The following is an 18,056-nucleotide window of genomic DNA, read 5'->3' as shown; positions in this document are numbered from 1 at the left end:
TTAAAAAAAAAAAAAAAAAGTACTTAGAGCACATCATCTTGCAACATTTAATATGACTTTTTCAAGCATAAAAACATCAAATAACATAGAGACTAGCCTGGCCAACATGGCAAAACCCCATCTCTACTAAAAATACAAAAATTAGCCAGGCATGGTGGCGGATTACCGTGCAATCCCACCTACTAGAAAGGCTGAGGCAGGAGAATCATATGAAGCTAACAGGTGGAGGTTGCAGTGAGCCGAGATCACGTCACACTGCACTCTAGTCTGGGGGACAGAGCGAGACTCCGTCTCAAAAAAAAGAAAAAAAAAATCACATCACAGAAACCATTGTAATTTTTTCCAATGCAAGAGACAGCATCTGGACTACACAAAATTAAATGAGTACTAGTTTATGGCATTTTCACTAAACAAAATTAAATGGGTAATAAAATTTATATATATTTTTTGAGATGGGAGTCTCACTGTCACGCAGGCTGGAGTGCAGTGGTGCAATCTTGGCTCACTGCAACCTCTGCCCCACAGGATCAAGTGATTCTCCTGCCTCAGCCTCCCAAGTAACTGGGATTACAGGTGCCAACCACCATGGCCAGCTAATTTTTGTATTTTTAGTAGAGATGGGGTTTCACCATGTTGCCCAGGCTGGTCTTAAACTCCTGACCTCAAGTGATCCACCTGTCGTGGCCTCCCAATATTAGGACTACAGGCATGAGCCACCACGCCTGGCCATAATTGAGGGTTCTTACAGCTCAGCAACAAAACCAAAAGATTAATATATGGTGTGTTTATCACACTTAACTTGGGCTTATATTAATCAAGATAATTATTTCAAAAATGTAGATGGCCAATCATTAATTAAGCTGGAAAATGCCATATTTAAAATAATCATTAATTTCCATTAAGTAGAGTTCAAACAGAATACACATATATAAGACATAAGAACCAAGTAATTGTTTAAATGTTTATTTTAATGCACAGTATGAGAAATGAACTTTTAAATCAACTGATTTGTATGGAAAATGACACGGCAAATAAATTAGACCTATGTTAAAGAGAAGGTCAGCTAAATAGCCAAACTTAAGGATACAATGGGCACCAATAAACAGATTCCACAGTCTTCTTTAAGAGACTACCTTTCAAACACAATTTTGCTAGAAACTGGTCCAAAGATCAACAGCATGTGGGAATGCTTAACAGGGGTGGTGATCAGGGACACGTTTCCTATGAAAGAAAGAAAAAAGTCAATAGTGAAAAATCAGCATGATTTTATCCAAAGTACTATACTAAATACAAACACAGCTAGAATCCTGTACTAAAGCTGTTACAACTCCGCAATGGTTTGCACGTGTGTCCCCTATAAAACTCACATTGAAACTGAATTCCCAATGTGGCAGTATTGGAAGTTGGACTTTTAAGAGGTGACCAGGTTATGTCATGGACTAATGGGTTACACAGCAATGGGACTGCTGGCTTTAAGCGAGACTGAGCTAGCCACTCAGCCCCTCTCCATGTGATGCCCTAGCACATCAAGACTGTTCTGCTTTGGGACTCTGCAGACACCCCCAAGAAGCAGCACCTTTTATTCTCATCTTTTATTCTTTGGTGACCATACAATAAGGGGGCATAGAACAATCTTTTGGAAAGATGGGATAAGGGTACTAGTAAATTTTTACTTAATGCTTGTTCAAGGATCTAAAGCTTGAGAAACACTGCTTTTAGAGGCAAACATAATAGTTAAGAGAAGCTGAAGAAGCTTAAGAACAGATCAAAGAGTACAGCATTATACAGGGATCATATAAAGAGATAAACTTTTCAACCTTAGTAGCTTACGGGGGGACTAGGATGCTAACCACTGTCAAAAGAGTTATGAAGCAGCTGTCACAGGGCACTGATCTGAAAAACAAGTCCTCTGGAGATTAATAAGGTACATGAAAAAGCCCATGGTCTGGTAAGTTTGGAAGGCTGGGTTAAACAAAATTAAGTTTCTTTACTGCAAATTACTCAGAATTTGCTAATAAAAGATACCTAATCTCTAAAACAGTATCAGACCAAACAAGGTATTATACATTTTTTAAGTGTATTTCAATTGTGGCTGAGGGTATTGACTTATTGTGAAGATTTCTGGGAGTAGGTATGGCTATATGACATTGCCCCTAATCAGAACACTTTATTTACAGAACTCAGTTTCCTTTTGCTATAATTCTGTTTAAAGACAACAGAAAGCATCACAGCATCTATTGTCCTCAGTACTTGACCTTTCCAAGCATGGCTCTTTCTGTGCCTTTTCAATCCTAAGAGCTACCTCAGCTGCCCATCCTCTTAAAGTTTTCTGGCTTAAGTGTTAAGAGTTGTGATATTTTAAATAACTTACATAATACTTTTATCCAGGCAAAACTGTCTCTGCTTTTCATTAACTCTCATTATAAAATAAATATATCTCCCTAATTTTTTTGTTTTGCTGTTAATAATTTTTTCTGAGAAAAGTGTTAGGGTACCTGGGTGCTGCTTTGATGATGTTGTCCACACGCAGAATCACCTCTGCTGCTTCAGCTGCACTCAGAAGAACCTGTCGCTTCACTTGAAAACTTTCTGTTATACCCAGGATAGCCATATCTCCAATGGTGCCTTCCCTCATATCTGCAAAGAAAAAATGTTTACTAAAAAGTAGTTTTAACTAAAGTATCAAAACATCTCTAATGATTTATAATAAAAATTAATCCTGTTATTAATAAAATTAGGACACCCAACTACTTTATTCAGTAGGTGGACACGCCTACAAATGAGCTCAAAGAAAGCCTTTAGATCACCTGTGATCAGAAGCTGGAGACTGGCCTGGCAAACATGGTAAAACCCCGTCTCTACTAAAAATATAAAAATTAGCCGGGCATGGTGGTGGGCACCTGTAATCCCAGCTACTCAGGAGGCTGAGGCAGGAGAATCACTTGAACCTGGGAGGCAGAGGTAGCAGTGAGCTGAGATCATGCCATTGCACTCCAGCCTGGGCAACATGAGCAAAACTCTATCTCAAAACATAAACAAATAAAACAAAAGGGGCCAGGCTCAGTGGCTCACACCTATAATCCTAACATTTTGGGAGGCTGAGGCAGGAGGACTGCTTGAGGCCAGCCTGAACAACATAGTGAGATCGCCCCCATCTCTTAAGAAATAAAAATAATTTAGTCAGGCATTGTGGCATGTGCCCTAACTACTTGGAAGGCTGAGGAAGGAGAACTGCTTGAGCCAGGGGTTCAAGGCCACAGTGAATTATAATGGTGCCACTGCACTCCAGCCTGGGGAACAGCAAGACCACTGTCTCAGTAGTAATAATTATAATAATAATAATAATAATAATAATAATGTCAACTACTGGTCACCCATATTAATTAGAAAACAACGTCAAATAATGAAAAACAAATGGGGGCCAGGCGCGGTGGCTCAAGCCTATAATCTCAGCACTTTGGGAGGCCGAGTCGGGCGGATCACAGGGTCAGGAGATTGAGACCATCCTGGATAACACGGTGAAACCCCGTCTCTACTAAAAAAATACAAAAAAACTAGCCGGGCGAGGTGGCGGGCGCCTGTAGTCCCAGCTACTTGAGAGGCTGAGGCAGGAGAATGGTGTAAACCCAGGAGGCGGAGCTTGCAGTGAGCTGGGATCCGGCCACTGCACTCCAGCCTGGGAGACACAGCGAGACTCTGCCTCAAAAAAAAAAAAAAAAACAAATGGAAGAAAATTCAGAAGTCATCTACCCAACTTCTCTTCTTGTGAGAATCCTGCTTCATTTTCTCACAAATTTAACCAGTGCTCCCTCTTGTTCAATGACAGGATTATCTATCTTCTTAAGACTACTCTATAATATCCAGCACAGCTTGTCAAAAAGTTTTTCAATATGAATTAAATTTGATTTAATTTTTTATCTATGGACTGGAGATCTGTGATCTGTACTCAAGATTATCTCGCAATAAGTTTACTATGAAATTAGGAGTTAATACTGATTGTATAAGCAACATAATAGTTTATGTTATTTTCCAGAATGTAAGTATTGTTTATATTTAAATCCTATAGTCATTATATACCAAAAAGTTACAAATCTTCTAATCAGTTTTATATGTCTGACGGAATAACAAAGTTTGGGAAATGCTGAGCGTATAAAGTCACACACATTTTCCCAGCACATATAATGGTTACGAGGACAAAGCAGAAGAGTCTTTTATATGGTTATTGTTAACTCTTTATGTTCCAAAAGAAAAAAAGAGCCGGTGAAAAGAGTTACTTTTAACAACGGCCACAAAGTTCCCTTTGATTGCTTACCCAGTCCAGCAGTGGTATTGCCTTCACTGTGAGCAGCCCTGAGCTGTGCCACCAGGTCTGCACTGTCATAGCCTGCATTGTCAGCTATGATGGTTGGCAACTATGAAATGAAGAAAACAAGTAAATACTCACTCTAAGAACCACTGATTTACTCCTAACTAGGATAGCTTTTTAAAATTATGCATTTAGAAACAATGTAAAATCTGCTTCAATTACTGCTCACGAAGAAGAAAAACTCCAGAATTAAATTTAAAAGCAGTATTAACCAGTTTATTTTCTACTCATTTTAAAACTATCAATAACCACAAAACTTAAGTTCAGATCTCTAATTCTGATTAACTTACCATTCTCAGTGCTTTAGCGTAAGACTCCATTGCAACAGCTTCTTTCCCTGGTGTTCTATTGGCAAGCTGTGTCACAGCATGAGCCATCAACATCTCAGAACAGCCTATAGATTAAATTTCCAACAAAATATTGTAATACTTAGTTGTCTCCAAGATACTGAATTACTGACTTTAAGATATGCCAAGCATTTTAAAATTTAGTGCAAAGGCAATATAAAGTTTCTAAAAGAACCATTAAAACCACTTATGACTTATATTGTACTTCAAGAAATAAAAATATATTCAACATTTTCTAAATGCTTACCTCCTCCATAAACTGTTCTAGAGTCCTTTACAGTTTGCGCAAGAACACAAAGAGCGTCATGCAAAGATCTTTCTGCTTCGTCTAAAATTTGTTGAGTGGCACCACGCAAAACAATGGTACAAGCCTCACCTAAAATTAAAAGTCACAGTGACCACTTAGGGACAAAAAGTTTGCCTTCTATTATTTATACAGGTGTTGGTTATATTACTGGGTTCTGAAAGTTGATCTGTCTTCCTGTATTATACATTCTCCAACTATCAAGGTTCATAATGGTTCTAAGTTATCAAGGAAAAAAACTATGTTGAACATGCACTTTTCACAAAGACATGGTAATATGAGGGTGACCTCAAGAGACTGAAACAAAATATGTATCATGCTTCTGAAGAGTTAAGACTTGTAAGATATACTATTATAATAATTACAATAACCTTTACTTCAACAGAGCCTAGCAAGAATTTAGACACCTTAACCAGGATCTACATAATCACTCACCAAGGGCAACCCCAGAAAAGTGAATGAGTTTGTCTTCTCCAATCATGACTTCCTCGATAAGTTTGCAACTTCCAAGCTTCACCAGTTCTGGGTGATCAAAGGTAGAGGCAATTTCACCACCTATAAACATAAACATTTATTAGTTAAATGCACAGCAGGCTGAAAATTCCTGTTTTCTAATAAGCAGTAATGGATAATGATAGGTGATGTGTTTAACATTTTGAAGATTGACTGCTTATTATATACCAAGCACTCTTTTTAAATACTTCATATTGACTAATTATTTAATCTTTAAAACAATCCTCTTGGATAGGCTCCATTACTATCCATTTCACACATGATAAAAATGAGGCCAAGAGGTTTACTTTCCTATCCAAAGTTACCCAACTAGGATGAACATAAAAAGCTGGGGTTCAAACCCAAGCAGTCTGGCTTCAGATCTATAAGCACACACTATACAATACTACCTCCCAAAGGTTAAACTGAGTCTTAAAGCAGTTACTTTTGAGTTGAAATTCAGATTCTCTTCTGAATCCAATCTATAAGACTAAGCCCTCATGATACAATTCCCAGCACAAGACATGAAAATATTTGTCCCGTATGTCAACCACTATACACTTCATGAACTGCTTAATAATCACCTGGTATCTCTATCACAAATGAAATGTCCTAAGGCCTAAAAAAAAAGAAATGCATACTAAGAATTTCCCAGACCAAATTTAATAAGAACAAATTAATTTTAGTCCTTATGTCTCATTTCTATTCCTATTTTCCCTCCATCTTCCATGCTGTAAACTGAATAGGTCAGTCACTTCATTCCCTATTTCCTAACTAAGCAAGTCAGGTTTCCATTTCAAAATTCTTTTCTCTAGCTGACTACTCTTTTCATAATGTGAATTGCATATATTATCAATCAACCCTTCTCTTCCTATTCCTTACTGATAAATCTGTCAATGCCCTATTATTTATTTTACAATAAATTCATAAAGACTCTGGTCTTCTAAACTACTAATTTATACTCATAATTTGTATAAAGTTCTTTTTACTTCTGGCTGAGAAAATTCTGAGACTGCTTTGTGTTCTAGATGTGAGATACAACAGATATTTCAGATGTCATATCCAAAAATAACACTAACTTCGCTTATGAAACTTTTCACTTCATCCTTCTACATGTAAGGCTTTGTTTCTTTCTTTTTAAAGAGACAGTGTCTTACTATGTTGCCTAGACTGGAGAGCAATGACTGTTCACCAGGCACCATCATAGCACACTACAGCCCCAACCTCCTGGGCATAAGCAATCTTTCTGCCTCAGTCTCTTGAACGGATGAAACTACTGGCACATGCCACCATGTCCAGCTCAAGACATTTAACGACACCTGCAAGAACCAATGTCATCAAACACCTTTGACAACTACTGAGCTTTTAAGGATGGGAGCCACCATGTGGTCAACTTCATAGACATATAGTTGGTGTACTTTAAATAAACATTCTTCCGGGTATACATAGTAATTTCATGTCAAGACTTTACGATACGTTTATCCCATCAATGTATTATTACCATTTACTTCTTACATCTTTTTTTTTTTGAGATGGAGTCTTGCTCTGCCACCCAGGCCGGAGTGCAGTGGCGCCAATCTCAGCTCACTTCAACCTCCATTTCCTGGGTCCAAGTGATTCTCCTGCCTCAGCCTCCCAAGCAGCTGGGACTACAGGCGCCCACCACCACGCCTGGCTAATTTTTGTATTTTTAGTAGAGACAGGGTTTCACCATATTGGCCAGGCTGGTCTCAAACTCCAGACCTTGTGATCCGCATACTTAGGCCTCCTGCTGGGATTACAGGCGTGAGCCATCGCACCCAGCCTCTTACATCTTTATTTTGTGGAACTAAAGAACAAATTACATAAACATGAGCATCTTAAATTTTGTTTATTTGTCGCCTTAAAGCATCAAGTATGCAGCGGCTCCTAAAGAACTTTAAAGCAGGTAAACCCACTTCAAGTAATTAGAAGAAAATGTCTCTTGGTTAGAGGAAGACTATGCTTCTCAAATGATTTAAAAAAATGTCTTAAGAGATCATTCTGGGATGAGACCAAGTCCACTCTCCAAAGGTTAGTACACTAAATTTCTTCTAATAATCATGGCAGTTCCAAACCGTGTGGCAGCCCTACTGACATCACAACTCATAACCCACGTCTCCAGTTCTCCTTAATTCCCATTCCCAAACCCACTTTCCAACCTATTCATTCATTTTCAAGGACCTAAAATCTAGAAAAATCTGTTAAACTTAGTCTTCTAGGGCTTAGAGGGCTTACTATGAAAACCATTAACTATACTTATACCCCTAAATCCATAAAAATTTAATCAACAAAAATTTTTAAACTGTTACCACAATAAAGAGCAAACAAGCTACATTTTTTTTTTTTTTTTAATTTAAAGACAGGGTCTTGCTCTGTCACTTAGGATGGAGTGCAGTGATGTAATCATAGCTCACTGCAGCCATGAACTTATGGGCTGAAGAGATCTCCTGCCCCAACCTCCCAAGTAGACGACTACAGGCATGTGACACCACGCCTGGCTAATTTTTTGTAGAGACAGTCTTACTATACTGCCCAGGCTGGTCTTGAACTACGGGCTTCAAGCAATCTTTCTGCCTTGGCCTCTCAAAGCACTGGGATTACAAGAATGAGCCACTGCAACCAGCCTGAACTCTTATGTCATTTTGATGTAGACAGACATGTCTGATTTACAAACACAGTTTCTATTTGACACAACTGGAATTATATCACTCATACTTCTATTAAAGGGTATTGAGGTATACTAATTTCCATTATACAATGTTGACTGTTTCACTTATGCTAACCTTTATTACTTCCAGAAACTTAAAAAAATTAACAGAAGTAATGTTTCAGTACTTGACCCACTCTTCAGCATACAGTAAGTGTTCAATAAAGGTTACCATTATAACTGTACTACTACGAAGGACACAAAGCATTCAGCTACTTACTTGGCAATAAAAACAAATGAACAAACTAGATAAATAAAAAACAGACAAGACTTTTTAAAGCTCTCGTTTGTTCAGATTTTAACAATGGTCTTACAGGTTTGTGAGAAAAAATATATCTTTTTGTTGTTGTTGTTGAGACAGGGTCTCACTCTGTCGCCAAGGCTGGAGCGCAGTGGCACGATCGCCATGACTGCAGCCTCTGCCTCCCAGGCTCAAGAGAGTCTCATCCCTCAGCCTATCAAGTGGTTAGGATCACAGGCACTCGCCACTACACCTGGCCAATTTTTTTTTTTTTTTTTTTTTTTGTAGGGATGGGGTTTCGCCATGTTGCCCAGGTTGGTCTGAAATTCCTGAGCTCAAGCTCAAAATCTGGCTGCCTCGGCCTCCCAAAAGTGCTGGGATTACAGGCACAAGCCACTGCACCCAGCCAAAAATCTACCCTTAAAACAGTGACACAATGAAAGAAATCTATACCTACAGCAAATGTGGTATATAATTTGGTATAGTAAATGTAATGTATCTGCATATCTAAATTAAAGATATCCAAGAGTATAGATTTCAGAATAACTGTTGAAATTCTAAACTCCTTAAAGGGACTCCTTCCTTTATTTTCTTAACAGTGAGTTGCATATGGTAACAAATAATAAATCCAAGAGTGACTATTGTGTTTGTTAGAAACCAATACCTTTTTTCCATACCTGTGACAAGAGCTAGGCGTTCTACACCTGCAAAATCTGCATGCTCAATAGCCATGACACCAGCAGCACCAAAGAGCTGTTCAGGATAATTATAAATTAATTGCCTGTAAATAAAATACATGAAAACATTATGCTCAAAACTATTACAAAATAAACTACATTAGACTAAAAAACAAGTAAACATTTTTACCACACAAGTAAAAGAAATGCACATTAGAACAAGATTGCATTTCTTACCTGTATAATTAGAATTTATCAATTACAGTACTAATGCATCCACTACTAGCATTGAAAACAGGTGTTCTTTATTATAGTAACTGTATAAATCAATCCCATAATTCTGGCCACTGTAAGTGAGCATAAATCACAGTTTACAGATTATGAAAATCCATAATTTAGGTGAAGTTATGTAAGGCAGTTCCTAAGTAATAAATCATTAATTCAACATAAGTAAATATAAAGTATTCCTTAAACTTTCATAGAAAAAAATCCTTTCTTACAAGCACAGACCTGTTAATAAAGCAATTTATTCCATGCTTAAGAATACGTTCAACTTTCTCCTTCATTTTTTCCTTTTCCGCATGTTCTATTTCTGCAACCTTTGCTGTAGAATCAACTCTTACCCGGGAACCAAATATCTAAGACAAAGAAAAGCATAAAGAGAGCATCAGTTCCATTACTTTTTTTTTGAGATTGAGTCTCGCTCTGTTGCTCAGGCTGGAGTGCAGTGGGGCAATCTCGGCTCACTGCAACCTCCACCCCCCGGGGTTCAAGTGATTCTCCTGCCTCAGCCTTCCAAGTGGTTGGGATTACAGGTGTGTGCCACCACGCCCAGGTAATTTTTGTATTTTTAGTAGAATGGGGTTTCACTATCTCATACTGGACAGGCTGGCCTCGAACTCCTGACCTTGTGATCCGCCCGTCTGGCCTCCCAAAGTGCTGGGATTACAGACGTGAACCACCATGCCAGTCCTCATTACTCTTTTTAAAGAGTCCCACAGCATTATCTCAACATTTTTACTAATGTATATATCAAAAAGTATAAAGTATATACATGTGTATATATACAATAGACACCTATCCCAAGCTTTTTAGTGCAATTGATTCCTGAGTTTATAGAAGCCAGCAATTTTTCTTTCCTTTTTTTTTTTTTTTGAGACTTTTGAGATGGAGTTTCACTCTTGTTGCCCAAGCTCGAGTGCAATGGCACGATCTCCTGGGTTCAAGTGATTCTCCTGCCTCAGCCTCCCAAGTAGCTGGGATTACAGACATGCGCCACCACGCCCAGCTAATTTTGTATTTTTTTTTTTTTTAGTAGAGACAAGGTTTCTCCATGTTGGTCAGGCTGGTCTCAAACTTCTGACCTCAGATGATCCACCACCTCGGCCTCCCAAACTGCTAGGAACCCGGGGGGTGGAAGTTGCAGTGAGACGAGATTACCCTACTCCGCCTGGCCAGCAATTTGAATTTTTAAAAAGTACAGTTACATACCTTTATTTTGTCTGTATCCATACCAGTATTTGCAATAAGAATTTTAGCATTTTCAATTCGTTTTGGTTGATTTACTCCAATTTTTTTATCCAACAGAAAGCCTACAATAAATATAAGAACAGTATCATATTTAATACTTCAAAGCAGCCTTAGTAAGTCTTATAAAGTTGTCTGCTTTATCATATCACTATTTCAAAGAGGCTATTTAAGTCCAATTTACCAAGCTCTTAGAAGGTATAAAAGCAAGCTTGTACAACCCACCTTATTCTGTTGTTGTTTTGCTTTGTTTTAGGCTTTTAGCGCCTGAAAGCCATGGATTTTAGCTTCTGTCTCTAGTGATAAGAAAAGAGGGATGAGGAAGGGGCTTTATTGGCCCAACCAGAAACAGAAACTAGGAACCCATGACTGTATTCTCTTCCTTGGACACTCCTGGTATAAAGCATCCCACTAGAAGAGTTATTACAAAATTCATTTAATGGGTTACTTAAAAAATAATATATGAAACAGGAAATATGAGAACACAGTACAGACAGTAAAATTAAACAGTATTTTGAAACTTTTGTTTCAGATATATACTACACCCACATCTGTATGGGTTGCAAAATAAAGACAATAGGTTAAGTCCACTTTTATTAGCTTGCAATCACCACCATAAGAGAAAAACTGAAGATTCAGGTATTGAGGCTAGTGGTAAAAGCAAAAAACCATGGACAATGGAGTCAGATAAACCTGACCCCAATCATGCCCCTGCTGCTGGCTATATAACCTTGGACAAATTATCCAGCCAGAGATGCTAATTTGTAAAACAGGAATGTAACCAGTGGCAGAGGTGCTAGTTACCAGCCTAGTCCTGTTGCTTTGGAACCATCATACAAACCCAGTACCACCTACCTCTCCAGGCCTTTTTTGGTTATGTTAGAAACTTTTCTCTTACGAAGCCACCTTTATCTTGGGTTTTCTACTCTATTCAAGTGAACCTAATCCTCCTTCACCAGGTCATGATAACTAAATGACTAAAGTTCCTATTACAATTCCTAGTACACAGCAGAGATTCAAGAATGGTGCTGCTTGTGCTACTATTCTTGTTTTAATGCTTCTATTAGAAATGCTACACAGCAGCCAGGCGTGGTGGCTCACGCCTGTAATCCCAACACTTTGGGAGGCTGAGGCAGGTGGATCACCTTAGGTCAGGAGTTCCAGACCAGCCTGGCCAACACGGCAATAACCAGTCTCCACCAAAAATGCAAAAAAAATTAGCCAGGCATGGTGGCACACGCCTCTAATCCCAGCTACTTGGGAGGCTGAGGCAGGAGAATTGCTTGAACTGAGGAGGCAGAGGTTGCAGTGAGGCGACATCATGCTGCTGCACTCCAGCCTGGGTGACACAGCCAGACTCCATCTCGAAAAAAAAAAAAAGAAATGCTACACAGCTCTTGTATATAAACTTAACCAAGAGTATTTTCAGAATCATGACATTCTCTTAAAATAAATCAAGACCTATAACATACACCAAAACCAGGACTCCAAACCACTGGTAAAAGCAGAAGTTGTAAAGCACCATCTAATTCTTTTTTTTCCTTCTCTATACGAGAATGCCTATACTTTTTGACAGGTCATTTTGTGAAGTAAATTCAACGTGAAGATGATCTGGAAAACTTCACTCTATAAACAAAAATGTACTACTAAGAAAACAGTACTTGTTACGTCTCATTTACCACTCTTTAAGAACTAGATCCTCTTGCCCTATAAACATACATAAATTACTTGTTAATTTTTTTTAATTCTTTTCTAAAAAAACTAGTCATCCCCCAGTATACAAGGGATACTAGTTCCAAGATGCCCACACACACCAAAATCCACATATACTTAAGTTCCAGGCTGACTGGAACCAGTAGATTTGAAAAGTTGGCCTGCTATATACATGGGTTTCAAATCCTGCAAATACTGCATTTTCCAACCACATTCGATTGCACATGCGCAAACCACGGACACAAAGGGCTGACTATATTTATTGAAAAAACCTGTGTTAAGTAAACCTACATAGTTCAAACCCATGTTGTTCAATGGTCAACTGTACATCCTCGACAACCAGCTAACACAATGATATGACTGACCCAGACCCTTCCTGGAGAATACACATATAATCCTGGTAAAAGTACCATTTGAGAATAAATGATTTCTAGCAAAAGAAAACTACATTTCCTCTTTATCAGAGACTGCAAATAACTTCATGGTAGTTAAGTAAACTCTAGAGATCATCAACAATGCTGGAATAGTGTGGGAAGAGGAGTACAGTCAATGAAATGACAAAAATGGTTGCACATATGGTATATCCTTAAATTCAAGTTCACTGGCTTTGTAAAGTGTCACTGGTCCCAAAACAGAATTCACTCAGTATTCAGCCCTCAGCATCTAATCAAAGCTTCTTGTATCTGACATTCATACATACCTTCATCTAAATAGGAATCTGCCAAACTTCCTCCTAGCTTCTTGATAATATGAATTGCCTCGAGGTTGCCAGAGCCTTTCAGTCTGAGAACTGCTTCTACAGCTAACTTTGTAAAGTGGTCTTTGTGATGAGTAAGAAGTTTTGAGGATAATGTCGTGCCCGCAATATTCATTAAATCTTGACGGAATTTTACTTCATCGGAACTAAATAAAACCAACCAAATACACATATTAACCTTACTTTACTTTTCAAAATTTATCTAGATATTCATGTCAATAGATAATTTTACCCTAACTAGTCAAGTTTGTAAGCTATAAGAAAAGAATTAAACCTCAGCAATAATCAAGAAACACAAATTATTTCCCCTACCAAACTGGCAAAATGCCAAAAACCGGGGGCGGGGGGATGGGGCACACAAGCGAGCAAAAATCTAATATTGGCAAGAATGTGAGAAATGGCCGGGCACAGTGGCTCACGCCTGTAATCCTAGCACTTTGGGAGACTGAGGAGGGTAGCCTGTAATCCTAGCACTCTGGGAGACTGAGGAGGGTGATCACTTGAGGTCAGTTCAAGACCAGCCTGAACAACATGGTGAAACTCCATCTACACTAAAAATACAAAATTAGGTGGGTATGGTGGCACAGGCCTGTAGTCCCAGCTACTTGGGAAGCTGAGGCAAGAGAATCGCTTGAACCCAGGAGGCAGAGGTCGCAGTCAGCCAAAATCACACCACTGCACTCCATCCTGGGCAACTCTAAGAGCGAGACTCCATCTCAAAATAAATAAATAAATAAAAAGAATGTGAAAAACAAGTAATATTATACAGTTGCGAATGGGAAAATTAGTAAAAGTGCCTTAAAACGGTGGTCCCCAACCTTTTTGGCACCAGGGACTGGTTTCAAGGAAGACAATTTTTCTACCTGCATTAAGCATGTTATGAAAGAACACTAAATGTTTAGAACAGTAGTACTTTGGTGTACCAACCCATGATCGACTGCAGAACTCAACAGCGCCTCTCTTGCAGCCTTTGTGGCTTCTCTCCAACCTGCTATGATGGTCTGTGGATGAATCTTTTTTGCAATTAAAGATTCTGCTTCCTATTAATAAAGTTATAAAATAAAAGTTATAAATAGAAAATTATTAAGCACTCCTCAACAGTAAAGATGGAGGAAGTAAGGACTTGATTACCTCTGATACTCAAAAACAGTAGGAAAAACAGAGTTGCTCAGTTGCTCTTACCCTTAATAATTCTGCTGCTAAAACGGTAACAGAGGTAGTGCCATCACCAACTTCATCATCTTGAACCCTTGACATATCTAGAAAAAGAAATTAGTTAACTCAAAATTGCTTCTTTGCTTACTGAATTCTCCAAAAATATTCACTACCAATCTAAACTTATCACGGTTCCTCATACAACAAATTCTTTGGAACTCTGAGGTCTGAAATGCAACAGTTTTACCACCAATATACGGCACTCCTGAAGCTTGTATTTTAACAATGATAATTAAAACCCAGTGGACATCAATTGACAGTACAATTGGTCAACACAGCCTATTTATAAAGGTATTTCAAAAATGTTAACCAATAGTATTATTAGGTTGGTGAAAAAGTATATTCAGACTTACCAACTAAAACTTTAGCTGCTGGATTGTCAACACCAATGTTTTTTAGAATAGTGGCACCATCATTGGTTACCATAAGAGAGGCATCTCGTCCGCTGCTTAGAAGAATTTTGTCCTAAAGGGAACATAATTGGTTCAAGTTAAGATATAAGTACATCTTGAAGAATGCATGGATCAATCAGTATTCTCATACAGTGCTAGTGTACTAACACCCTGGATGGCTATTTTGTGGTATCCATTCATCAAATGTTTTCAATACAAACACCATGTTAACCAAACCGTGGTATCTACCCCTAGAAACATCAGAAGCACAGGGAGACGCTAGTGTTTGTTTCAACACTGTTAACTGCAAAAACAGTGGAAAGAAACTATCAGTACAGCCATAATTAAATTATAAAATAATTAAGGTACAGGATAATATTTGACAGTTAAAGAGGCAGTATTATCTACTTACACTGAAAGGAATTTAAAAGACCAAGCTACAAAACAGTACTGATAAATAGTATCTATGTTTTATAAAACAGTATCTGTTACATGAGTATAAAATACATAATAAAGTACACATAATTCAACATAAACAGAAAATTAGTAGTAGTACATGCAAATTATAACACTACTTGTCACTGAGGAGGGGCATGGGATTGGGGATGGTGATTCTGGGGACTCTGATTTTTACTAAGAACATACTTGTCTTTTATAATTAAACGTTCTAAAGATTAAAAAGCATTTTAAAATGTTTGTTATTAATTATATTTCCACTAAGGGCTCTAAAACAATATTAAAACATAAAACTTTTCTATTTTTCTTACCATGCCTTTGGGTCCCAAGGTGCTCTTTACCAAGTCTCCAATGGCGATGGCACCAATAAAAGAAGTCTGGAGTAAAAACCAAGGAGATTATCAGAATCAACTTTACCGTCTTCAAGTACAGTTTTATCCTTAAATACTTTTTTTTTTTTGAGGCAGAGTCTCGCTCTGTCGCCCAGGCTGGAGTGCAATGGTGTGATCTCAGCCCACTGCAACCTCCGCCTCCTGGGTTCAAGCGATCTTCCTACCTGAGGCTCCCGAGTAGCTGGGATTACAGGCGCCCGTCACCACGCCCGGCCAATTTTTGTATTTTTAGTAGAAACGGGATTTCACCATGTTGGCCAGGGTGGTCTCGAACTTCTGGCCTCAGTTCATCTGCCTACCTCGGCCTCCCAAAGTACTGGGATTACAGGAGTGAGCCACCGCACCTGGCCTCCAGTTTTATCTTTAAAACAAAGGTTAGAACAAGGCTTACCAGGCGAGCTGTCTCTGCTCTCTCTTCATCAGCTCCTGCCTTGAAGATGTTAACAGGTGCAAGGGAAAGGGACGCCTAAAAAAGAAAACCAAGAGGCATTTCGTTTAAGTACCAATACTCTAACACATACACTGAGGTGCCTTCCACTTGTCTTACAAGTGGATATCTAAGAGACAACTCATTTACAATAATGTTTTCAAACAAATGAAGCTTCCACGATCGGAGAAGGCATTTAAGTGGGAGAGAGGAACTTGTAGGAGAGCAACATGGGTTTTCGGATTTACAAGGCCCCAGGAGTATAAACTATACACCAGCGAGACTGACAGTTACCTACGGATAGACTCAAGACGATCTTGAACTAATAATGAAGCAGGGAGGGGTTTTTTGCCATGCGGGCGATGGAACGCGGCCTCCATCTTCCACCCTCGGGTTGCTCCGGCCCCGCCGCTCCAGGCTCCGCCCCTAGAGGGAGGGCGGAGCGGGTCCCACACTAGAAATTTCTTCGCTGGGGGTGAGGCGCGGGCCTGGGCTCCCGGGACTATGCAAAGACCTGGGCAGAAGGAGACGCTGGCTTTGCGGTCGTCTCCTCCCCCTCGTGGTGGGCTCCACCGGCTGGCCTGGCACAGGCCGCACGCCCCACAGCTCGCACCATGTGCGGCGGGCTGGAGAGCCAGAAACGGAGCCTACAACCCCAGCAGGACAGAGGAAGCAGTGGGGTGGCAAGAGCACGGCGGAGCAGGGGCAGGGCAAGAGACAGGGGGGTCAGACTCACCATAGTTCCGAGGAGTTCTGCACACAACTGAATCCCCTCACAGCTCGTGCTCACGGCCAGCAGACACAAGGAAGCCGGAAGTGACGTCACACACCCTCCTGTCGGGGGCGGGGCCCCGGCCTTCGCGTCCCTCCGGCTTGCCGTTACCGCCAGCAGGCGTCCCATTTTGATTGGAGCCCCACGGGCCGGAAACGCAGCCTGTCACACTGGAGGGGGCGTGGCCGCCGGTCGAGGACTAGGAATGGGGCGGTTGAGAGAGGAACAACCGAAGAACAAAGAGGCGGCTGCCGCACGGGTTGCCATAGCAATGGAGTTCTTGCTCACACTTTGTTTTCTTAAATTTAATCTTTAAACATTTGTATTAAAATCACACATGTACACAGTTCAAAGTGTTATGTGCCAATAATGAAACCATAATTTACCCACCTCACCACTTCCTGTCTCCAGGAAAACTGCTTTCAACTTTTTCAGTTTTTTGGGGGAGCTATTTACTATCGTATTCCCAGATAATATTATTGCTATGTTAATTTTAAACATTATTTACTGAGTATTACAGAAGAAGACTTACTTTTCTCTTACTGAATTTTCAAACGTTATTTCTAACTGGACGTTGACTGCCCAGGTAAGGTCTTGTGAATTGACAGAAACATTTATAGTATTTTATCTTTGCCCTATTTACTCATTTTCAGGAATTTTTGCATTTCAGTCTCTTTTTTTTTCCTCCAATAGTAGAGACGACTTACTAGTCTTCGTTTATAATAAACTGAAATATTTGGGACTGATCTTGACACTTTTACATGTTTTGGCAGACATCAAGATCAGTCCCAAATATTTCAGTTTATTATAGACAGTTTTCTACTTTCTTTAAGTTGACGGATGTCTAAAGCAAAATTTGTTCTCTAAAAAATTTTTCTGTCATCTACTGATACCCTGTCTTCTCCCTTTGATCACTTAACAAGCTCCTCAGCAGGGCGCAGTGGCTCACGCCTGTAATCCCAGCACTTCGGGAGGCCGAGGCGGGCAGATCACCTGAGGTCAGGAGTTGGAGACCAGCCTGGCCAACAAGGTGAAACCCCATCTCTACTGAAAATACAAAAATTAGCCGGGCGTGGTGTGCGCATGCCCATAATCCCAACTACTCAGGAGGCTGAGGCAGGAGAATTGCTTGAACCCGGGAGGCAGAGGTTGCAGTGAGCCGAGATCACACCACTGCACTCCAGCCTGGACAACAGAGCGAGACTCTGTCTAAAAAATAAAAAACAAACAAAAAAAACCAAGCTCCTGGA

General features: G+C 39.6%; 1 protein-coding gene across 2 annotated transcripts; it reads right to left on the bottom strand.

The window, feature by feature from the left end:
* Positions 1-947: 947 nt before the first annotated feature.
* Positions 948-16,978, bottom strand: CCT2 (chaperonin containing TCP1, subunit 2 (beta)). Of its 2 annotated transcripts, none has more exons than XM_011929304.1 (16): positions 16,771-16,978; positions 15,999-16,073; positions 15,527-15,592; positions 14,721-14,832; positions 14,335-14,411; positions 14,080-14,192; positions 13,096-13,298; positions 10,647-10,747; positions 9,666-9,793; positions 9,156-9,259; positions 5,453-5,572; positions 4,961-5,089; positions 4,657-4,760; positions 4,313-4,412; positions 2,496-2,637; positions 948-1,221 (listed from the first exon to the last, which is right to left on the bottom strand). In XM_011929304.1, exons 1-16 carry the CDS (start codon positions 16,933-16,935, stop codon positions 1,191-1,193), a joined length of 1,770 nt encoding a protein of 589 aa, XP_011784694.1. In that variant the 5' UTR covers positions 16,936-16,978; the 3' UTR covers positions 948-1,190. The 2 variants fall into 2 exon arrangements, with proteins under 2 accessions (XP_011784694.1, XP_011784695.1); XM_011929305.1 differs by lacking the exon at positions 16,771-16,978 and adding an exon at positions 16,333-16,633.
* Positions 16,979-18,056: the final 1,078 nt, after the last annotated feature.

This window comes from Colobus angolensis, unplaced genomic scaffold (genome assembly GCF_000951035.1).
Source record: "Colobus angolensis palliatus isolate OR3802 unplaced genomic scaffold, Cang.pa_1.0 Scaffold80, whole genome shotgun sequence".
Lineage (NCBI taxonomy): Eukaryota > Metazoa > Chordata > Mammalia > Primates > Cercopithecidae > Colobus > Colobus angolensis.
Note: the sequence above shows the minus strand (reverse complement) of the source record. Positions and strands in the feature narration are given on the sequence as shown.